This window comes from Poecilia mexicana, unplaced genomic scaffold (assembly GCF_051168715.1).
Source record: "Poecilia mexicana isolate PSO_F unplaced genomic scaffold, ASM5116871v1 scaffold_23, whole genome shotgun sequence".
Lineage (NCBI taxonomy): Eukaryota > Metazoa > Chordata > Actinopteri > Cyprinodontiformes > Poeciliidae > Poecilia > Poecilia mexicana.
The window spans coordinates 17,750,010-17,773,359 of NW_028263392.1; the positions used below are offsets into that span (position 1 = coordinate 17,750,010).

General features: G+C 42.7%; 3 protein-coding genes across 6 annotated transcripts; 1 reads left to right on the forward strand and 2 right to left on the reverse strand.

The window, feature by feature from the left end:
• Positions 1-200: 200 nt before the first annotated feature.
• On the reverse strand, positions 201-4,776 carry atp5f1c (ATP synthase F1 subunit gamma). Of its 2 annotated transcripts, XM_088003043.1 has the most exons (9): positions 4,668-4,775; positions 4,332-4,366; positions 3,195-3,326; positions 2,915-3,122; positions 2,693-2,836; positions 1,837-1,901; positions 1,555-1,710; positions 685-781; positions 201-350 (listed from the first exon to the last, which is right to left on the reverse strand). In XM_088003043.1, the coding sequence occupies exons 1-9, from the start codon at positions 4,745-4,747 to the stop codon at positions 347-349; spliced, it is 921 nt and encodes a 306-aa protein (XP_087859169.1). In that variant the 5' UTR covers positions 4,748-4,775; the 3' UTR covers positions 201-346. The 2 variants fall into 2 exon arrangements, with proteins under 2 accessions (XP_087859169.1, XP_087859170.1); XM_088003044.1 differs by lacking the exon at positions 201-350 and having other exon boundaries at positions 681-781; positions 4,668-4,776.
• Positions 4,777-5,146: 370 nt separating this feature from the next.
• Positions 5,147-9,349, forward strand: kin (Kin17 DNA and RNA binding protein). Of its 3 annotated transcripts, none has more exons than XM_088003040.1 (12): positions 5,147-5,379; positions 5,477-5,571; positions 5,647-5,690; positions 5,791-5,913; positions 5,986-6,170; positions 6,256-6,304; positions 6,387-6,432; positions 6,530-6,707; positions 6,776-6,907; positions 7,615-7,714; positions 7,786-7,886; positions 9,131-9,349. In XM_088003040.1, the coding sequence occupies exons 1-12, from the start codon at positions 5,266-5,268 to the stop codon at positions 9,188-9,190; spliced, it is 1,227 nt and encodes a 408-aa protein (XP_087859166.1). In that variant the 5' UTR covers positions 5,147-5,265; the 3' UTR covers positions 9,191-9,349. The 3 variants fall into 3 exon arrangements, with proteins under 3 accessions (XP_087859166.1, XP_087859168.1, XP_087859165.1); XM_088003042.1 differs by having other exon boundaries at positions 6,548-6,707; XM_088003039.1 differs by having other exon boundaries at positions 5,148-5,379; positions 6,512-6,707.
• Positions 9,273-22,457, reverse strand: itih2 (inter-alpha-trypsin inhibitor heavy chain 2). The gene is made up of 20 exons (XM_014985844.2): positions 22,242-22,457; positions 21,263-21,295; positions 21,138-21,176; positions 19,718-19,890; positions 19,382-19,649; positions 19,207-19,314; positions 15,351-15,479; positions 15,150-15,266; positions 14,871-15,039; positions 14,673-14,798; positions 14,418-14,599; positions 14,053-14,238; positions 13,829-13,968; positions 12,807-12,979; positions 12,387-12,524; positions 12,203-12,316; positions 11,245-11,443; positions 11,004-11,176; positions 10,540-10,651; positions 9,273-9,548 (listed from the first exon to the last, which is right to left on the reverse strand). Exons 1-20 carry the CDS (start codon positions 22,335-22,337, stop codon positions 9,401-9,403), a joined length of 2,823 nt encoding a protein of 940 aa, XP_014841330.2. The 5' UTR covers positions 22,338-22,457; the 3' UTR covers positions 9,273-9,400.
• Between the last annotated feature and the right edge of the window lie 893 nt (positions 22,458-23,350).

Consider the following 23,350-nt stretch of genomic DNA (forward strand, 5'->3'; position numbering starts at 1 on the left):
ATTTGCTGCATGCCTGACTGCTACTGGAGATCCGTCTGGCCCGCAGCATCACTACCAGAGTCTGGAGAAACTTGATCAGTTATGATGTTTAAAATCTCTTTGGGATGAAGCGTGTCCGACTAATGTGGACCAAACGCTGACAGCAGGTTGTAATTTTTTTTATTTTATCTGATTAATGTCATCCAGAGACAGAAAACGGATCCGGGTTCTGATTAGAGCTTTATTTTCTCCACATATTTTACAAACAGAAATCTTCATTTGACTCAAACAAACATCAAGTCTGCAGCGAAGGAATAGTATCCACGGTCCGGTCCGGTCCGGAACAGAAATCACGGTCCGGTCCAGTTTATCTGCAGACAGAACAGAGCCATCAGAACCAACCAGAATCTGAGCAGAAGCTACTTCCTACTGCTGCAGCTAGCTGCTAACGCTAGCCTAGATCCACACCGCTATGCCATGTTACCTCCTGTTAGTCCCTGAGTTCAGCAGGAGGAGAAGCAGAGAACAGTTAGACATGCAGGAGGAAGAGGAGCAGGAAGTGACGAAGAGAGAGCAGGAAGTGATGAAGAGAGAGCAGGAAGTGACGAAGAGAGAGCAGGAAGTGACGAAGAGAGAGCAGGAAGTGACGAAGAGAGAGCAGGAAGTGACGAAGAGAGAGCAGGAAGTGATGAAGAGCAGACTTACAGGGCTGCAGCTCCAGAGATGATCTCGATGAGCTCCTTGGTGATGACGGCCTGCCGGGTCCGGTTGAAGGTCAAGGTCAACTTATCGATCATCTCAGCTGGACCAAAACACAAAACATGGAGTCAGAGTGGAGAACGTTCCGGACCGGAAAACATCCCACTCCATCAGAGATGATGGAGTGGGATGGAGCCAACCCTTTTATTTTGAAGGGCCAACATAATCTCCATGTTGTAAACCAGGGTGTGCGGGTCGGGGCCAGGATCGGCTCTCTGGACATAAAAACTTCCTCTGGCCATTTCTCAGGTTTTTATGGAATAATTACATTTAGTTTCCAAGACAGAATGACACCAAAAGTACAAATTATTTGTATTTGCATTATTTTTGTTGCTCTCGGGCTGGAAAATTTGTGCAAATATCAATTCATTATGAGAAAAAAGTGAAATATTGAAACCTAAAAATAAAGTTTAAAAAAGGTCTTTCCTGTATTAAAAGCACGTTTTCAGATGTGATGTTGGTAGAAACGGCTCTTTGGGTTGTAAATGTCAGACGTCGGGTCAGAACCATTAGCAGCTGGAGAGAAACCCACTGGGATTCAAACCCTCAACCTTCCTGCTACAAGGAGGGAGACGATTACATCGTTTCATTTAAAATGTGGAATCTACTTTGGAAATCATCTAGTCTAGGTTTTATTTTGAAAGGCCATAATAATCCTGTTATCAAGATTTTTTTACTTGCCTCATCTACGACATATTTATGCTTTTATTTTGTAGTATATCTAACCTTTCTAATCAAAGCTCATATCAGTTTGGTTCAGCAGTGTGCTCAGCTTCCTAACGTCCTAGTTCAATCATTCCAGAGATGTGGCCTTACAGGCGTTCTTGCTGGCGCTGTCCATGGCCGTCATCCTGGCGCTCTGCTCGCTGGTGGACGATTCCTTCAGCGCCAGATAGAGAACGTTCACCAGAGCAAACTCCTGGTAGTTCTTCAGGACGTCGGCGTCGATGTCGTCATAGATCCCCAGGTTCTCTGTCAGGAGACCAGGCGGCATCAGAACCCAATCAGAACAGGAAGTGATGAAGAGAACCCAACAGAACCAGAACCCAACAGAACCCCTACAGCACCGGGACCAGTCGGCAGAACGCGGGCCGGTACCTGAGGAAGCCACCGTGTCGATGGAGAACACGGGTTTCTGGTCCGTCTTGTAGGAGATAACGGACCTGCAGGGGCAGAACAGGTTCTGGTTGGAAACATTGATCAGTTATTGAAATAATCAGCAAACAATAACTGATAACTGGAGCAAACAGACAAAATATTCACATCAGACTTAAGAGAAAAAAGTACAAATAAAGAAACACAGAATTTGTATCCAAGATAAACAAACAAAAAAACATATATATATATATATATATATATCTATATCTATAGATATATATATATATTTGTTTTTTTTTCTGTAAATGTTTCAGCAGAAACTCATGGAGTGGTTGTTCAGCTTCAGCAGGTTTAGATTTACTGAAGGAGGCAATAAAATGTTTCTCATTAATAGTTAAATAATCATCTTAATGCATTTCTAATATCACATAAAAAGACTTAATAAAAAATTCTGTAAAATGTGGAGAATTTTCATCCAAATAATGGATTAATCAGAGAATTAATCACCAACAGATAAACGATAATATTGTTGTTGTGAGATCACTTCCTGTAATACATCCAGAAAGACATAATAATGAAAGTTTGTCCTCTTAACGACAATAAACTGTAATATTTTATAGAATATGAAAAACTGGAAGACATTTTAAATATCCAGAATAAAAACAACAATCAAAGCCAAACAACAGAAACCAAAAATAAAACGGACTGAAATATCTCTGAAGAAAAATGCCTTTCAGAATTATTAATCACAAGAACAGGAGTTATGATCTCAATTTGATGCATCATCTGATGTAATGGTTTAATTATCGGCTAGCAGGCTAGCGGCTAGCGGCAGGCGTCTGGGCCGGGTCGGTACCTGAATCTGTTGAAGATGATGGATCCCTTGTCGAACTCGTACCCAGAGTCCAGCAGCTCGGCCGCAATCACAGAGGCGTCGCCGAAGTTGGGCGGCTTACGGCCGACCTCCTTACAGTTCAGCAGGATGTGCTTCCCATGAGTTCTGACGAAGAGAAGGTCAGGCAGAGGTCAGGCAGAGGCCCATCAGAACTTCCAGGCCCGGTTCTGCAGCATCTCTCACCTGTACAGCAGGCCCCTCAACTTGTCTCCCACGTTGATCACCATCACCTCCTTGCCGGCGCCGGTCAGGTTGGCGATCTCGTTCTTGATGGTCTTGGCCACACCGGAGTGGATGGCGCCGCAGAGGCCGCGGTCAGAGGTCACGCCTACGATCAGGTGCTTGGAGGCCTTGTCCTCGGGGGCCTTGATGTCGGCCTTCTCATACAGAGCTGCAAGAGGAAGAAACGCTCTGAGTCTGAGGCAGAGTCCGTTTGGACCGGAACCGGGTTAAGATGGCGTACCGAGAGCGCCGGTGCCGTAGACCCGGGCCGGCTTCAGCTGCCGCTCAGCACGAGCGTACTTGGCGGCGGCCACCATCTTCATGGACTTGGTGATTTTCTGGATGTTCTTGATGGACTTCAACCGAATGGTGACTAAAAGAACAGTCAGTCAGATCCGTCACCATGACAACAGTTTGATGTGATAATTAATAACTAGATCTGCAGTTTAAAATCTATTTATATTATTTTTTAATTAACATAAAAAATTACATTAAAGTAAGTTCTGTTTATGAATTTATTGGCTCCAGAAACTAAACATTTGGACGCATCAGTCCAACTCCGGCATAAACAAACCAAAAACTGACATCAAGCCTTGACATTTATGAATTTTAAAATAAAACCTAAATATTCAACAGGCTCTAATCCAAAGATGATAAACAACTAGCCTGAGGTGGCTAGCTCTGTTAGCACAGAGATGAAAATTAACTTTATAAACAAACTGATGAATGTAGCTAGTGGGACCCAGAGGAAAGGAATCTAGAAAAGCAGCAATTTGTTCAGAAAAATGCCTTCAAAATGCAGCTTTTGTAGGAAAGTATTTATTTTTCTGGATGTAATTACAGGTTAGATGGCTTCAACCACTTCGAATTCAAACTTCAGAAAAACAGAATTTAATATGAAATATACATAACTAAAAATACAAATTGTTCCTTTTTAATCATCTGTCAAAATGAAAATCAATCCACAATAGTCATGATATAAAGTTTAATAATTTCAATGTAAAAATAAAAAGAATACCATTTGCAAATCAAATTACAGGCTGAGATAAACAGCTAGTTTTACTGATTTATGCAGGGCCACGTCAGGGTCTATTGAAACACCTGATTTCAACAAATCTATAATAAAATAGATCAAACTCCGACATGAAACTTCACCAAAATAGATCAGCAAAGTAAAACTTTGGCCTCCACCAGGTAAAAACGTGAGGAAAACATTTATAGAAAATATTCCTGGGGTAGTTGTGTAACTGTTCAAAGCATTTCCCCACACTCCAAGGTGTCTGTCTAAAAGAGAACTCAAATTAAACTGATCATACTCAGATTTATCAGATTTTTATATTTTAAAAACATTCCCCCGCAGTTTAAGGAGATTACTTACTGTCCTTCAGGGTAGCCATGTTCCTGACCTGCCCACTGTGGAAACAAACACCGTCAACAGTTATTGTTTAGCAAGTATAACATGATAATGAGCTCATGATGACGTTAACACGAGGTAAAAGTGGCTGTTTTAAGTTTTAACGTTCAGGACGACTGCGTTAGCATTAGCCTCAGTTCCATTCATTAGCTGCGGCCTACAGGTTAGCGCGTCCTTCCGCTCAATAACTCCCCGTTTCACGGTCCTTCCAACCCGGATTGACTTCAGCCTCATGTCCGCTTCAACGCCACACATAGAGCAGGAAAAAATAAAGGCATTGGTGGACTTAAACAGGCTCACCATTGTGGGGAGAACACCAACGCGCAGGTCCTGGCGAACATCCTTACTGCTATGAAGGTCAGACAGGCAGGACTGCGCATGCGCAAAGTCGAATCAAGATGGACTAACGCTGCCTTCAGAGGCAGATGAAAATGTTGGTAAAATTAACTTTAACACTGTGGCGCTTGTGAGTGAAATACTCTTTTTAAATTAAGTTCAATATTTACTCGGTTTCCATCGTAAAATTATTTTTATTAAGAAATCTGGCATGAGGAAGTGGAAGAAAATAACGATTATTATTTATTTTTATTTTATTATTTTTTTATTATCCATATTACGCCACACAAGGTCAACAAAGTGACTTTTTCATTCGAGTCAAAATACTTTAGGTGTAGTGCCAACTGGTTTGGATTTCTGTTAATCTAATTGAACATTATTATCATTTACCCATGCTGATTGAAAATTATAAATTCCTGAGCTTATGAATGCGGCACCAGAAGTCTCGCGAATTTTCCAGTCCTTCGAGAGGTAATGGCGGTTTGCTTCCTGTGTTATAGCGTTGTTGTCCTATTTTCAGCAGTGTAACGACTGTTTTTGGGTCGTTTGAAAGGTGGTCGCCATGGGAAAAGCTGATTTCCTGTCCCCCAAGGCGATTAGCAACCGAATCAAGTCCAAAGGTCTCCAGAAGCTGAGATGGTACTGCCAGATGTGTCAGAAACAGTGTCGAGACGAGGTGAGTTTAATTAGCTCCACAGGAGTTGGTGTATGATGCGTTCACTGCCAGCTGCTGCTGCTCTGACTTTAAACATAAACTGTTGTTTGTGAGACAGAATGGCTTCAAGTGTCACTGCATGTCCGAGTCCCACCAGAGGCAGCTTCTGCTGGCCTCGGAGAACCCCACCAAGTTCATGGACTACTTCTCAGAGTAAGTCCGTCACCATGGCAACGCCGCAGCATCTGCTGCTGCAGGTCTGTTTAACGGTGTCGTTTCTCTCCACAGTGAGTTCAAAAGTGACTTCCTGGAGCTGCTCAGAAGACGCTTCGGTGAGAAACTCACAGATGTTCTGAGAGATACCAAAGTGTTTGTTATTGGTCCGTTCTTACTGTTCTGATTGGTCCGTCCTTCCGGTCCTCTGGTTTACAGGAACCAAGAGAGTCCACAACAACATTGTCTACAACGAATACATCAGCCACAGAGAACACGTCCACATGAACTCCACCCAGTGGGAAACCCTCACCGACTTCACCAAGTGGCTCGGCAGGAAAGGTAACTGGTTCCTGCTTTGGTTTCAGGTCCGTGCGGCTCCATGTCCCTCTAACCTGTTTGGGTCGCCGGCAGGTTTGTGTAAAGTAGACGAGACTCCTAAGGGTTGGTACATCCAGTATGTGGACCGCGACCCGGAAACCATCCGGCGCCAGGAGGAGCAGGCCAGGAAGAAGAAGCAGGAACTGGACGACGAGGAGAGGAGCGCCAAGTTCATCCAGGAGCAGGTCCGAAGAGGGATGGATGGGAAGGAAGCCGAGGTGAGTTCTGACCGGCCCAAACCCGACTGGATGAACAGAACCAAAGCTGCGGAGTTCATCCTTCCCTCCTCTGTTTCCCCTGCAGGCCCAGCCCGTTTACACAGAACTCAAACGTGAGAGTGAAGAAGAGAAAGGTTGGTGTTTGTTCTGCAGGGCGATCTGGGCCTGAACCGGGCCTCAGACAGAACCTGATGTCTTCCTGCTTTTCTCTTCCAGTTGCTTTCAACCTGAGCGTTCCGGTGGCAAGCTCATCCAGGTCCAGGTACTGATGCCCCGCCGAGCCGTCATGGCTGCCTCCACCCAGCTTCCTGTCCTCTAACCCGCCCTTTGACCTCTTCCAGCTCGGTTCTGGGTGCCAGCTCGGTTCTGGGTGCCAGCTCGGTTCTGGGTGCCAGCTCGGTTCTGGGTGCCAGCTCAGTTCTGGGCGCTCTGAAAGCTCCAGCATCCTTGTCCTCGGTCAAACGGAAAGAAGCGCCGTCCGGTTCTGACTCCAGAGGGGAGAAAAAGAAGAAATCGGCTCTGGAGGAGATCATGGAGGTTCTGGTGGTTTGTTTGGTTTCCACTGATGATGATGATGATGAAGGTTCTGATCATGTTCTCTGCAGTTAGAGGAGAAGAAGAAGAAGAAGCAGTCCTCGGCGGTCAGGACGGATTACTGGCTGCAGCCCAACATCGTCGTCAAGATCGTCACCAAGAAGCTGGGAGAGAAGTACCACAAAAAGAAGGCCGTCGTCATGGTAACAGCTGGGCGTCAGATCAGTTTTATCAATTAATAGAAATCTTTGGTTTTTACAGATCTGGATTTCTTCCCCACCTATTCTCTCCTCTGGTTCCCACAGATCAGAGTGATGTCACGGCAGCCATCTTGGTTGAGCTGTTTATTTATAGTTTGGATTCAAATCAACTTTACAGCGAATATTAGGACCATACCACAATTTTTTTCAATTATGAGAATAAAGTCTTAAAGTAGTAATTTTACTATAACTCTAACATCAAAATGAGGAGAGTTTATCATCTGTGAAGTTATATTTGGTTTTACAGATAAGGAAATAACACTTTTAACACTTCAGCATTAATTATTCTCAGTAGCAGAACTTTGAAATAAATTCAGTCGTTTGCACCACCGTCGTTTCAAAGGAAGAACCAGACAGCTGCAGCAATCACATCAGATCTTCAATTTTTAAGTAATTTTAAGACTTTCCTCTGGTAAAAGTTGTCTTAATTCTGCTAACATAACTATATTCTCATAATTAGAAACACTCAAATTCCCTGCTGTAAACTGACAGACTGAAATAAAAGCAACTTTTTATACATTTTCATTTGAAATGTCTTTTTTAGAAAACGAGAAAAACCAAATTAAAATCTGATCTTGTCTGTAATAAATGTAGACTTTCTTTCTGAGCTGTTGTGGTTTCTGATTCCCGTGGCTCTCGTCCGTCTGCAGGAGGTGAAGGAGAAATACGGCGCCGTGGTGAAGCTGATCGACTCCGGGGACAAACTGAAGCTGGACCAGAACCACCTGGAGACGGTCATCCCCGCTCCAGGTCAGCCGCCGCCTCCAGCCCAGCAGGTTCTGCTCAAATGATTCCAGGTTCTGACGTCTGGCCTCCTGCAGGGAAACGGGTTCTGATCCTGAACGGGCCGTACCGGGACACCGAGGCGCTGCTGGAGGGGATCGACGAGAAGAAGTTCAGCGCCACGCTAACGCTGGACTCCGTAGGTTCCCCTCTTCCTCACCCAGAGCTGGATCATGGTCACGTGTTTCATAGACAATAAATCAATATTATATATCACTACAGACCATGGGCGTAGGTTTGGGTAGGGACGGTAGGGACATGTCCCGACCAATATTCACGGGATATGAAAAAGTCCCGACCAATTTTTGCCATATTGGCTCAAAGAACGTGGATCTACGATCTTTGATTAGCAGCAACAGGCGGTGCGCGGAACGGAAGCTTCTTAGTTTGACATTTATTATGAGCCTCCGAGACCGTGTCGGAACGGTGCTGTCGGGGGGTGGGGGGAGGGGGGGTCAGTTGAATCGTCGGACGTTCTTTGATTAGCTGCAAAAGGCGGCGGCTAGCTGGGCACACGCGTCTCCTTCTGAGTCTCCGAGACCATGTCGCCACCAAAAAAGAAAAGGACAGACATTAGAAGTTATTTCGCTACGTCGGCTGTAAGTACAGTGAGTGGACCCATAAGTTAGATATCTATCACGCAACGCATTTGTTGTAAAGTCCGGTGTTTAGTAAGGTCAGCACTGAATGTGAGGTAGAATAGGTCTGTTAATTATGTAATATTTTTTCTTTTTTCTTTTATTATTGATTTCTTCTTATCTGCAATTGTGTTTCCTGTATCCAGAGGATATTTCTTTTGATCTTACTTGTAACGTTTGCTGAATTTTGTAAAGGAAAAAGTAAAGTGTTCTTGAACTGATCTGCTGAGTATGACTGTATCTGGTTGTATAAGATGTATGATATGGTTATGGTTGGGGGGAGGGGTTATTAAGCCAATGTGGTTTCCCCCCCCCTTCTCAAAAATGTTCGGTGCTCTTGGGCATTTCACTGTGCTGCGGGGGGGGGTCAAGGTCCCCACCAAAACTTAGACCGAACCTACGCCCTTGCTACAGACGCATGATCAATATCTGCAGATAATACGTCTGATAGAATATTCAATAATTTCACTGAACTCTGATCCAGAACTAAGAAAGTGGGATCAACTAACTCACTCCCTGGTTACCTAGCAACTCATTCTTTGGTTGCCTAGCAACAGCCTGTAGAGTGACTTTAGCAGCAGCAGATTAAAAAATAGAAAATATTTCAATCTCCAGAGATTATGACCTAAATTGTCTTCTCATCTGTAGTAACACCATCTGATCTCGAAGTTCTCTTTTCTTTCATCGTGGATTATTATGATATTATGATTCTTTTTAAGGTTAAACGTTTGTGCTGTGTCCCCAGGGGCCACAGAAAGGGGACATGGTGGACATCGCCTATGAAGACTTTTCCAAACTGGCCTGAACTGGAACACTCGTCATGCTGCGGGACTCTACCGTGTCAGAGTTTATTCCCAGATCTGTACAGAAACAATCAGGAAGAAAAGTTTGGTGGAATTATTTTTATTTTTTAACATTAATGGTTGAAAATGTACATTTTGTTCTAATAAAGTCGGTAAGTTTCTCTGTGTGTTCTGTGGAAAATGATTACAAATGAGAGTGGTGGAGAAACTGATTAGACCGTCTGAAGGAAGCTGTTCAGATCCGGCATTATGTAGTCGCCATAGCGACCGTCGATGAAGCCTTTGCCGCTGTTGTGGACAAACCAGCAGTAGACATTGGAGCCGCGCTTCCTGTCGTGTCTGAAGTCCTTCTGCCAGCCTCTGAAACACACAGCAACACACACAGAGTAACAGCAACACACACAGAGTAACAGCAACACACACAGAGTAACAGCAACACACACAGAGTAACAGCAACACACACAGAGTAACGCAGCAACACACACAGAGTAACAGCAACACACACAGAGTAACAGCAACACACACAGAGTAACGCAGCAACACACACAGAGTAACAGCAACACACACAGAGTAACAGCAACACACACAGAGTAACAGCAACACACACAGAGTAACAGCAACACACACAGAGTAACGCAGCAACACACACAGAGTAACAGCAACACACACAGAGTAACAGCAACACACACAGAGTAACAGCAACACACACAGAGTAACGCAGCAACACACACAGAGTAACGCAGCAACACACACAGAGTAACAGCAACACACACAGAGTAACAGCAACACACACAGAGTAACAGCAACACACACAGAGTAACAGCAACACACACAGAGTAACAGCAACACACACAGAGTAACGCAGCAACACACACAGAGTAACGCAGCAACACACACAGAGTAACAGCAACACACACAGAGTAACAGCAACACACACAGAGTAACAGCAACACACACAGAGTAACAGCAACACACACAGAGTAACAGCAACACACACAGAGTAACAGCAACACACACAGAGTAACGCAGCAACACACACAGAGTAACAGCAACACACACAGAGTAACGCAGCAACACACACAGAGTAACAGCAACACACACAGAGTAACAGCAACACACACAGAGTAACAGCAACACACACAGAGTAACAGCAACACACAGAGTAACAGCAACACACACAGAGTAACAGCAACACACACAGAGTAACAGCAACACACACAGAGTAACGCAGCAACACACACAGAGTAACGCAGCAACACACACAGAGTAACGCAGCAACACACACGTTCCTGACTGTAGGTTAAACTTCAGTCTGGGTTCACCGATCGCAACATTAAGTAACAGGAAGTACCTGGTGACCCGCAGCGTGTGACCTTTCACCTCCATGGTGGCCTCCTTCTTCAGCGGGTCGGGTCCTTCATGGACGTCGTACACGCTCACCTCTGGCTCCCGGGAAAACTGCCCTGTTTTACCACAAATGATTCATTTATTTCAACTTAAGAACAGAAAGCCAAGCTCTTTAGGAAGACAAAACAGTCAAATGTCATAATTTATATCATTTTTGTTCTAACTTATTTTTTTTTCCCCTTTTAATTTTCCAATAAAAAGTCACACTCACTTTCAATTGCAGTACTACTACTGACCACTAGGGGTAAAAATGCTTAAATGCTTAAAAGTTGCTAATGCTAACTGCTCTATGCTTTGGTTCATTTTTTTCTCTCAAATTATGAAGAGAATAAAGTTTATGTGATTGTTATTAAATAACGAGGGTTAAAGAGGTGAAGGCGGAGCCTCGTCCAGGACTGGGAGTCGTACCTATCAGTCCGTGGACCAGTGGAGAGTACTGGTTATCACTGGGAATGTAGAGACCCAGGAAGTCCACGTTGACTGGATGTTTCCTCCACACCCGGTGGAGCAGCACCGTCACCCGGATGCTGTTGTCGATGGTGACGGTGACATGGGAGTTCTTCACGATGGAGATCCTGACGCTGAAGCAGGAAGCAGAACTCTGAGGACCAATCAGAGCAGAGCAGGAAGCTGGTGGAGGCAGAGTTACCTGTCCTGGGTGATGTCAGCCGTGGCGCCCCAGGTGAACGAGTGGCTGCTGCGGCCGTCGGCCATGGAGATCCGGTCGGTGCCGACCTTCACGCTGACCCTGGCAGGCTGGTGGTAGACAGAGATGATGCCAAAGTAGGAGCTGACTGTGTTTTTGTGAGGCTGCTTGGAGCTGATCAGCTGGCCGTTCACCACAACACCTGCACTCAGCATGGAGGAGAACCGCAGGTAGACCGGTCACACCAGGGGAACCAACTTTATGTCAGCTCCGAAGTTCTCATAGACCAAAAACATGTTTTTAAAAACTGAAACCACAAAAGTATTGTGATTTCTTTATTATCAGATTTTTTGTAGTAATAGAATCATAAATCCAAAATTGTTAAATGAAAGGAGTCCAGTTTGCTTTTTATCTTGATCTCTGTCATATTTCATCTGTTCTCAGCAAAAACAGAACCTGGGTCAGAGTTCATCTGAAAACACTTCCTGCATCAAACCATTGTGTAAGTAGTTCGATTTGAAAGTCGTAGTTTTGTCCTAATGTATTCCTGAATTGTGGTCAAGAGGGCCACTAATGGCCCAGGAGCCCTACTTTGAGCACCGTTGGGTTAGATGTCAGTTCTAGGAGCTCATAGAGTGAAAATAACTAACACGCAGCAGGAGTGATATTTTCACTAGCACAGCCTGACTCGGTTCTGGAGGAGTTCTGGTCCGCTCTCCTGTTGCTTCAGTTCATTGAGCTCAAACTGAATTTGAAGTTTATACTTTGACTAGGCCATTGCCGCACCTTCTCTTGTAGATCTGCTGCTGTGTTTGGGTTCATGGTTCTGTTAATGACCCAGTTTGGGCCATTTTACCCACCTAGCAACTTTGTCGCTACATTTAGCAACTTTTAAGAGAAAAAACCAAACCGGGCTTTCTAACGAGACCAGAATACGAAAACATCTCCAGTTGTCCTGCACCTGTTCCCGTGTCGGACACTAGGCTGAGGATGTGGCCCGGTTTGGAGTCGATGTTGAAGCAGACGTCCATGTTGCTTCCAGGCAGGCGGATGATGAAGTGAGGGTCTCCGTCCACTGGATGACAAACAAAGACTCTGAACATGGAAACGTGTTTCTGCAGCCTGCAGGTGGATGCGAGTCTTACCCAAGTTAACCTTTGGAGGCAGGACCGTCTCCACAGGGCCACTCAGGACCTGACTGGAAGGGGTCGTGATGGGGACTTGGATCCAGGGAGGCGGAGTGGCGTAGACCACAGTCGGAGGACCAGACAGCATCTGGACGCCTGCATTGGTCACAACAATAACATATTTATAGTAGACATGCAGAGAAATGTTAGTCAGCTTTAAGTTTTGGTCTCAGCAGCTTCTGGAGGAGGAGACGTCAGGAAGGACTGATCAGCCAATCAGAAGCTCTCTTCTGCTAACCTGAGAAATAAGTCATTGACCCAAAGTAAATTCAGTTCGATGATTTTTCTAAACACTTTGCTTAGACTCTGGAGGAAATCCAAAACGTTCTGATACTGTAGATATAACACCATAGATGTGTGTATGTGTGTATGTGGGACCTGAGCAGCAGCCGTGCCTCGGGTCCCGGGCCGAGTCGGCCAGCAGCCTCTCGGTGGCGTCCTCGCTCTCCACCAGCAGGGCGGTCAGCGGCGTCACAAAGCTGTGCTGCAGGGCCAGCTCTGTGATCTGCTTGGTGATTTTTCTCTTTTTTCCGACTGTTGTAACCAGAGACCTGCAGGGGGAGCCAGAGAGCAGCTGGTACAGACAGATAACCGACGGATATTTAGAAAATCAAAAGCATGCTGTGTCATTGTGCAGAGAGGTGGCGGCGTCTGGAGGTCAGGGTCCTGTTCAGGTCCAGGACCCTGACCCTGAACAGATGGACTCACATTAACTCTACATTACTTTGGTTTACTGAAAGGTTCACTGGTTGGTTTTGTGCATATGGACCAAACATCAACACTTTGGTTGGTTCTTTAGATCCAGCTCTGCTAACCTCAGTCTGGCGGCCATCTTGATTCCAGACCAAAGAGGATTTCTCCTTCAACCCTTCCAAACAGCCATACTGGTTCAGGGTCATGACCTTTAACCTTTAACCTGAATGAGGCCTGAGTTGAGTTTGTTTTTATATATATTTACAGGGACAGTCGTGTTGTGACTGGATGTTGGTTGTTGTCAGGTTTTTTGGTTATTTATTTGCTTTATTGAAGAATCAACACAAATTCCTCATTAAAAGAAGATAAAGAGGAACTATAATGCAAAATTCACATGTTGCACATTTTGGTGCTTTCATTTGGGTTTCTACTGTTTCTAAAAAGCGCTCAGATGGCGCAAGACGTCTGGAAAATGTAACATCACAAGACAGCAGGCACTGCCCGTTACCAAGCAACCCCATTGAAGCCCAGCCCGTTACCTAGCAACACAAGAGGAGTTCCAGCATGTTTGGTCAGCTGGCTTTTCCACTTACCACCCAGAAACCACCTACTGTGTTCTGGTTGGTTGCGTAAATGTTCCTGATTAAACAGCCAAACCTCGGCTGTTCCAGAGTATCCGTGTGAAGATGTGGTGCTGTGGGCCTCACCTCTCCCTGATCAGCTGTTTGATGGTGAGGTAAGCCCACATCTGCCTGGCGAAGCCAGTGAAGGAGTGCTGCTGCGTGGCCAGCTCCATGTCCAGCTCCGTGATGTCAGTCTCCGTCTCCAGGTTGAGCTGCAGGCTGGCCTGCAGGACAGGCAGGCAGAGACATGGACACGGACGTCAGCAGGCGTCCAGAGCCTCAGAGACGTCTCGGTGCGTTGTACTCACTGCTGAAGCAGAGGTGAAGCTGGTCAGTGTGTTGCTGTCTGACAGCTGCACCTTCCCGGCCACCACCAGCTCCGAGCCGCCAAAGAACTTATCGAAGTGGCTCTGGGTGACGTCGGTCACCGCTCCCTCTGGGAAATGGACGGTGACCTTCTTCAGCAGGGGGGACGACACCTGGCTGTAAAAGGCCTGCAGAGACAGGGGAAGACAAGGGAAAAGGCTTTTTAAACTTCAAAATCTTTGGTTTATATTGACCTGTACAACAGTAGCTTAGAGTGGACTGGTAAAGTCTGTGGGTTCAGCAGCTACTTCCTGCTAATGATGGTAAGGCATTGCTTAAGCAGGTGTTATGAAATGAACTGTCTTACCCGGATCTGCTCAGCTGCGTCGTGATTGGCGTAGATCCTCTGGGCCATGCCCCTGTTCTCCATGGCGATGCGCTCCAGGAAGTCGTAGTCGACGTCGAAGCCGATGCCCAGCGAGAAGAGAGACAGCTCCTCCGTCATCACTCGCTTCACGTTCTTCTGGATCTTACTGAGCTTGATCTCTCCTGCAGGGAGCCCATGTTGGATCAGAACCTGCTGCCTGAGGTTTACGGCTCTTCGGTTCCGGTGGTTTCCTACCTACGGTGGGGTCTCCGTCAGACACCAGGATGATCATGGAGACGGAGCGTGGGTCGACGAAGCCCTGGCTGTTCGCCCTGACCAGCATTTGAGCGGCTCGGATCAGCGCCTCGTTGATGTTGGTGCCTGTCAGGAACATGGTCAGCTGTTATGGGAGCGGCTCCTGGCCCGGCGCTGGGTCACACTCTACCTCTGTACCTCCGGTGGGTTTGATGTTCTGGACGTATCGCTTGGCGTCAGCCACCTGCAGAGGAGAGGCGGGAAGCAGCTCCTCGCTCCAGCAGCGCACGTTGTGGTTGAAGTCGATGATACTGAAGCGGTCTTCCATCTTCAGGTCGTCCAGAATCGCCTTCATGGCTTCCACCGTCTACAGCAGAACCGCAAAGCTCTGTGCATTCTGGGAAATGGCCACACGGTGGCAGCGTTCCACACGAACGGGAAGAAAGAAGACTTTAGAGGTCAACAGAGGTCACTTACTTGCTTCATCTTGACCCCCCACATGGAGCCGCTGACGTCGATGACGAAAACAATGTTTTTAGGAAGAGGAGAGAGGTTTGAAGGAGCGAAGAAATGAACAAAATAAAGATCTGACACCTGAAATAGAGAGTCATAATCATAATCATCTCTGTTTATGTTTGAGGAAGTGGATGTTATTTCCTGCTGGGGGTCAAAGTTCACCTGCAGCTCCCCCGCGTTGCTGTCTCTGGTCACGTCGTATTTGACAGAGAAGATGCCGTCGATGGCGCTGCCGGAGCAATTCTCACATTTTCTCTGCTGATGCAAATTTGGCTTGAAGACAACATGAGCCTGAGCAAAAATGTACAAATTATTATTTCTATTTATAATACGTGCATGAAACAATCCATTTTGATCAAAATGTATAATTATGTATGACCAGCGTTAGCCTTAAATGCATAAAATATATGTCCACAATTAAACACAGTGAATTAGTTCATGTTATTAATAAATCTTTAGACCATGCAATAAATGCATCATAATTCATAATATATATAATATAATATTAATAAAATTGTAATTAATACTTGATGCCTAACCCATTTATTTTTAACTCTATGAAAAATATAATGAATCATTCATAATCAAAATATTTCATATGTAATTAAATATTTAATAAAACATTTTCCAGCGATTCATCACTTCAGCAACATTTTAATCCTAAAAATATTAAAATGGGGAGAGAAATCAGAAATATTTTAATTTATTATAAAATGCGATAATATATAATTTCTAATTTTATTTAAAGATATTTACTATGAAATTGTTTAAAACATTATTTTCTTATTTATTAATATACATGATGCATTTTTTCCAAACATGTATCCTTTTTTATTTTAACTTTATTAACCATAAGTCTATGCAGAGGCCATTATGATTATTATTATCACTATCAATATTATTAATATTATTATGATTATGATGATTATTATTAATAGTAGTAGTACTACAGTAGTAGTACTATAGTTGTAGTACTATAGTAATAGTAGTACTATAGTAGTAGTACTATAGTAGTAGTACTATAGTAATAGTAGTACTATAGTAGTAGTACTATAGTAATAGTAGTACTACAGTAGTAGTACTATAGTAATAGTAGTACTATAGTAGTAGTACTATAGTAATAGTAGTACTATAGTACTACTATTACTATAGTACTACAACTATAGTACTACAGTAGTAGTACTATAGTACTATAGTACTATAGTACTATAGTACTATATTACTATAGTACTACAACTATAGTACTACAGTAGTAGTACTATAGTTGTAGTACTATAGTAATAGTAGTAGTACTATAGTTGTAGTACTATAGTAATAGTAGTAGTACTATAGTAGTAGTACTATAGTAATAGTAGTACTATAGTAATAGTAGTACTACAGTAGTAGTACTATAGTAATAGTAGTAGTACTACAGTAGTAGTACTATAGTAATAGTAGTACTATAGTTGTAGTACTATAGTAATAGTAGTACTATAGTTGTAGTACTATAGTAGTAGTACTATAGTAGTAGTACTATAGTAGTAGTACTATAGTAATAGTAGTAGTACTATAGTAGTAGTACTATAGTAATAGTAGTACTATAGTAGTAGTACTATAGTAATAGTAGTAGTACTATAGTTGTAGTACTATAGTAATAGTAGTACTATAGTAATAGTAGTAGTACTACAGTAGTAGTACTATAGTAATAGTAGTAGTACTACAGTAGTAGTACTATAGTAATAGTAGTAGTACTACAGTAGTAGTACTATAGTAATAGTAGTACTATAGTTGTAGTACTATAGTAATAGTAGTACTATAGTTGTAGTACTATAGTAATAGTAGTACTATAGTAGTAGTACTATAGTAATAGTAGTACTATAGTAGTAGTACTATAGTAATAGTAGTACTATAGTAGTAGTACTATAGTAATAGTAGTAGTACTATAGTAGTAGTACTATAGTAATAGTAGTAGTACTATAGTAGTAGTACTATAGTAATAGTAGTAGTACTATAGTTGTAGTACTATAGTAATAGTAGTAGTACTATAGTTGTAGTACTATAGTAATAGTAGTAGTACTATAGTTGTAGTACTATAGTAATAGTAGTACTACAGTAGTAGTACTATAGTAATAGTAGTACTACAGTAGTAGTACTATAGTAATAGTAGTACTACAGTAGTAGTACTATAGTAATAGTAGTACTACAGTAGTAGTACTATAGTAATAGTAGTAGTACTACAGTAGTAGTACTATAGTAATAGTAGTAGTACTACAGTAGTAGTACTATAGTAATAGTAGTACTACAGTAGTAGTACTATAGTAATAGTAGTAGTACTACAGTAGTAGTACTATAGTAATAGTAGTAGTACTACAGTAGTAGTACTATAGTAATAGTAGTAGTACTACAGTAGTAGTACTATAGTAATAGTAGTAGTACTACAGTAGTAGTACTATAGTAATAGTAGTAGTACTACAGTAGTAGTACTATAGTAATAGTAGTAGTACTATAGTAATAGTAGTACTACAGTAGTAGTACTATAGTAATAGTAGTACTACAGTAGTAGTACTATAGTAATAGTAGTACTACAGTAGTAGTACTATAGTAATAGTAGTACTACAGTAGTAGTACTATAGTAATAGTAGTACTACAGTAGTAGTACTATAGTAATAGTAGTAGTACTACAGTAGTAGTACTATAGTAATAGTAGTACTACAGTAGTAGTACTATAGTAATAGTAGTAGTACTACAGTAGTAGTACTATAGTAATAGTAGTACTACAGTAGTAGTACTATAGTAATAGTAGTAGTACTACAGTAGTAGTACTATAGTAATAGTAGTACTACAGTAGTAGTACTATAGTAATAGTAGTAGTACTACAGTAGTAGTACTATAGTAATAGTAGTAGTACAGTAGTAGTACTATAGTAATAGTAGTACTACAGTAGTAGTACTATAGTAATAGTAGTACTACAGTAGTAGTACTATAGTAATAGTAGTACTACAGTAGTAGTACTATAGTAATAGTAGTAGTACTACAGTAGTAGTACTATAGTAATAGTAGTAGTACTACAGTAGTAGTACTATAGTAATAGTAGTAGTACTACAGTAGTAGTACTATAGTAATAGTAGTAGTACTACAGTAGTAGTACTATAGTAATAGTAGTACTACAGTAGTAGTACTATAGTAATAGTAGTACTACAGTAGTAGTACTATAGTAATAGTAGTAGTACTACAGTAGTAGTACTATAGTAATAGTAGTAGTACTACAGTAGTAGTACTATAGTAATAGTAGTACTACAGTAGTAGTACTATAGTAATAGTAGTACTACAGTAGTAGTACTATAGTAATAGTAGTAGTACTACAGTAGTAGTACTATAGTAATAGTAGTACTACAGTAGTAGTACTATAGTAATAGTAGTACTACAGTAGTAGTACTATAGTAATAGTAGTAGTACTACAGTAGTAGTACTATAGTAATAGTAGTAGTACTACAGTAGTAGTACTATAGTAATAGTAGTAGTACTACAGTAGTAGTACTATAGTAATAGTAGTAGTACTACAGTAGTAGTACTATAGTAATAGTAGTAGTACTACAGTAGTAGTACTATAGTAATAGTAGTAGTACTACAGTAGTAGTACTATAGTAATAGTAGTAGTACTACAGTAGTAGTACTATAGTAATAGTAGTACTACAGTAGTAGTACTATAGTAATAGTAGTAGTACTATAGTTGTAGTACTATAGTAATAGTACTATAGTTGTAGTACTATAGTAATAGTAGTAGTACTACAGTAGTAGTACTATAGTAATAGTAGTAGTACTACAGTAGTAGTACTATAGTAATAGTAGTAGTACTACAGTAGTAGTACTATAGTAATAGTAGTAGTACTACAGTAGTAGTACTATAGTAATAGTAGTAGTACAGTAGTAGTACTATAGTAATAGTAGTAGTACTATAGTTGTAGTACTATAGTAATAGTAGTAGTACAGTAGTAGTACTATAGTAATAGTAGTACTACAGTAGTATTCTCCAGGTTACCTTGTCTTTTGTTGCTGTGACTTGGATCAGATTCACAAATCGCTCTCCCAGAGTGTTTGGTGTTTCCAGCTTTGAAATTCCCTTCGGCTCATAGATGTAGACGTCCACCTGGGCAGGTGTGGGGTCAGAGGTCAGAGGTCAGCAGAAAGGTCAGAGTCGGGCGCGGGTCGCTCACCTGGAAGTGCGGAACCGGCCTTCCGGGCTGCAGGAACAGGTTGTGCTGGTACACGCCCAGCCGGCGCTCCATCATCTCCTGGTAGTGCAGCTCGAAGGCGACGCTGCTGCCCGGCGGGACGTGGACCTCCGTGGTGAAGGTCTCCAGGTCCTGGGCGTTGGTCCTCACGATGCCCGCCGCCTTGTTCCTGGAGCTGGCCTGGGCGTACAGCCGCCGGGCCAGCGCCTTCTCCTTCACCGAGCCCACGAACGTGATGCCGTTCACGTTCCTGCAGAAGGAGAAGAAGCAGTTGGCCTCCCGTCTGAGAGCGGGCGGAGGACGCTCCGTCGGTCTCACATGGTGAAGTTGGAGATGAACGCCCGTTTGGGGATCTGGACGTTGAAGCCGATGCTCTGAGCTCTGGAGCCGGAGTTGAGCACCGAGCTGCGGACCGAGGTGTGGGCGAAGCGGGACGTGATGCGGCTCTCCACCCGGTAACTATTCACCGTGATGTCATCGCCCCGGATGGCCTGCGGGGGCAGAGCGGAGGCAGCGCACCGACAACAAACAAGAAAAATTAAAACAGAAAAATATTTAAATGTCTCATTACATTTTCTTCACTTTTTAGTCTCAAATGTTATGAAAATAATCTTTAGATTTTCCTAACTCCTCCTCCTAACATTGACAATTAATATTAAAAAATATGTGAAACAACCTGGAGCCTAAAACATAACGACCAATCAGAACCTCAGAACCTCGGGTTGCCTAGCAACAGATGATTCAGGAGGAACCGGTTTCTGACCAGATTCCAGGATCATGAAGGGAACTGGACTCAGACGTTCAGAACCGAACCAGAACCATGAGGGCTTGAAACGGTCAGCAGGTCATCAGAACAGCACCAGAACCTCGGGTCGGCCAAACCAGGTGACCGACACACATGTCCAGATTTCCCAGAAGGCTTTGGGCTCATCCAGAAACCGAGTCGAGTGGAAGCGTCCTTTCTGCTCAGAGGAGGCGTGACCTCTGACCTTAACCACACAGTGCAGTTCTCTGGATGTTGTTGTGGGGTTTTTGGTGACCTTTAGGATGGGTCGGCGCTGACCTCTAGGGGTCGTTTCGGGTTCTCTGGAGCTTCACAAACATTTTAACTATCAGATCTGGAATCTGATTGGTTCCTGCCTGGATCCACTTCCTGTTAAGCTGATGGAGAACAGGTGTGGCAGTGATCAGGCATGAGGCTGAAGAAAGGTGTGATTAGCCACAGGTAAGCTCCACCAGCAGGGGGCGATCCCGTTCTCACACAGGATCATGTTTAATAAAAACTTTTATTTTAAAACAGCCTTTGGTGTTTCTTCGTCTTTAAATAATGAGTGACAAACATGCAAAAAGTAGGAAATCAGGAAAGAGGAAACACTTTTCACACCAATGTCAGCATGGTGTTGGCAGCGTCATGCTGTGGGCCTGTGGCTGCCAGTGGTTCCGAGACGCTGGATTAAATCATGAAGACGACGGGAAACCCAAACATTCTGGGTTTAAACCAGACAACCCACATGCAAGGTTCTGGTACGGATCCAACAGCCGGACTGGACGGTCCTGGAAGGTTCTGGAAAGTCCTGGAAGGTTCTAAAGCTCACTAAGGTTTAAATCAGAACTGCTGGGGTTGAATGTGGCCGACCCCCAGCAGGTCAACGCCCTGCCTGCCACGAGGAACTCCTCAAACAGTCGGATATTGATTACTAGATAAGGCTCAACTCTGCCACAGTGTTCGGCTCTTTACCTCAAAGGTCTGGTCTTCCTCGCTGGTCAGCGCGGCTCTCTGGAACCAACAAACAACACAACATGAGTCAGCAGCAGGCGGCTCCCAGGGACCCACTGGGTTCGGATCAGAACCGAGGAACGAACCTTCTGCCTTTCCTGAGGAAGGTCGACTCCAGGCTGACGGACGAAACAAAGAAAGAAAAATCAGACAAATATTAGAAGAAAAACTGAAAACTGATTTTTATTAGTTGAAACAATAAAATAAAAATGATTCTGTTTAATTTGAGCTTTTAGTTTCACATGATTCTGATTCTCTGTGTCTGAAGGAAAGTTTTACTTTTTTCTGTTTCTGGTTCTTTTTTCCAAAACAAAATAGTTTAACCAAAGAAAATGATTCATATATTTCAACTGAAGTGTGTTGGTTAACTTCTCAGAAAGTGTGATAAAGTTAAGAACTATGTATATTTCAGAACATCATGTAGTTATTATTCATGTTCATTATTCATCCCACCTGGTTCTACATCACAAATTTCTATATCACAAAGTTCTACACCTTCTGCTCTGCATCAGAACCAGAACCAACCAGCATTCAGCTTCTATGACCTCAGATCTGGAACAAACTTCCAGAAAACTCAGAAACAGCCGAAACCCTGAGTTCCTTAAATCCAGATTTTATTGTCAGGTTTGGGTTCAAACCTCCAACCACATCTTGCTGGAGGTGATTTGAACCATAATCAATGAAACACTGATCAATATATTAATGATTATTGATGATGTCTCTCAATGAAATGTTTGTTTCTGGTTTCTTCACTTCTGACTGTTTGATGGTTTTTTATGATCTGCTGTGATGCTGAAATGTGTTAAACTAATAAACCTTGTAAGAAACAATATTTATGCCAATCTGAGCGCGATGTCTCATCCTCTCCTGCATTTTGTATTAATAAACAACGTGGATATTTTATTTGACAGGTCATGTAAATGTTTATGTATATATATTAAATTAACAGTCTGCTTACTGTGATCCCCAGGTTTTAAACAGGAAAATAAGCCCATTGTTTTGATCTTGGTTTTCTCTGTTTGAAATAAATGAATTAATTTATAATAAATTCCTGCGCAGCCTCACCTCCTCGTCCTCCCAGTCTCCGTTTATTACAAACTCAAAGCAGCAGCTGTGATGAAGGAGCAGCAGCCCCAGAGCGAGCAGCAGCGGACGCCTCATGGTTCCACGCTCCTCAGGTTCACACACTCATATTTCTACACAAAACTATAAAGAATAAAACAAGAGCAGTGAGGAACGGCAGCGAGCTGAGAGGTTAAAATCCACCAAACTGATCCCATCGACTCCAACCCGGTCAATATTTACTGAGCTGCATGTAGGAACACAGAGGGGAAGCAAACTTTGACCCCTGACCTGGAGGCGCAGGACGAACGGCTCCCTCTCAAACATAGATGTAATGTTTCATTTTGACCACAAGATGTCGACAGAGGCTCATGGAAGTCTCAATTCAGAATCTAAATCTTTACATTGTAAAAGCAGGAAATCTGAACAAAGACTTTTATCTAGATTTCAGTGAAAATATTTTATTACACCTAAAATAAGACAAAACTAACTTACACGTAACTTTACAGCAAAATACTGGAGCTTAAGTAAATAATTATTTCACTTATAACAAGACATTTTCCCATAAGTAAAATAATCTGCCAGTGAAAGTACTGAAATATTAAAATATTTAACTGCTTAAAATAAGTTTCTGTTGTTTTATCTCATTTCCGGAGTATCAACATATTTGCACCAGAATTTATGTTTACAAATAAGAAATATGACTTCAGCTCACAACATCATGCATTAAACTACATCTACCGACAGGGGGCGACTCCTGCGTACACAGGTTTGAACTGGGGTCTTATTTTTATTATCAATCATATTTTTTCTATATCAGGTTTAATATTTGGGAAGACTATCTCAACGCAGAACCAGAATCAAACACGGATCAGAACCACCAGAACAATCCGGAAGTTTTCAGGTATTCAATAAAATTAATCAGTTATTGTCTGAATAATTCATAAACGTAACACCAAATAATAATAAACTGATAAATGGAGGTCAGAAAGTAACAATGTGACCCAAACATTCAATATCCGGGCTTAAAATCCAGAACAAACCCGAACCGACTCAGAACCAGACAGACTAGATTTAAACTTGTTTCTAAATCTTCTGCCCCCTGGTGGAGA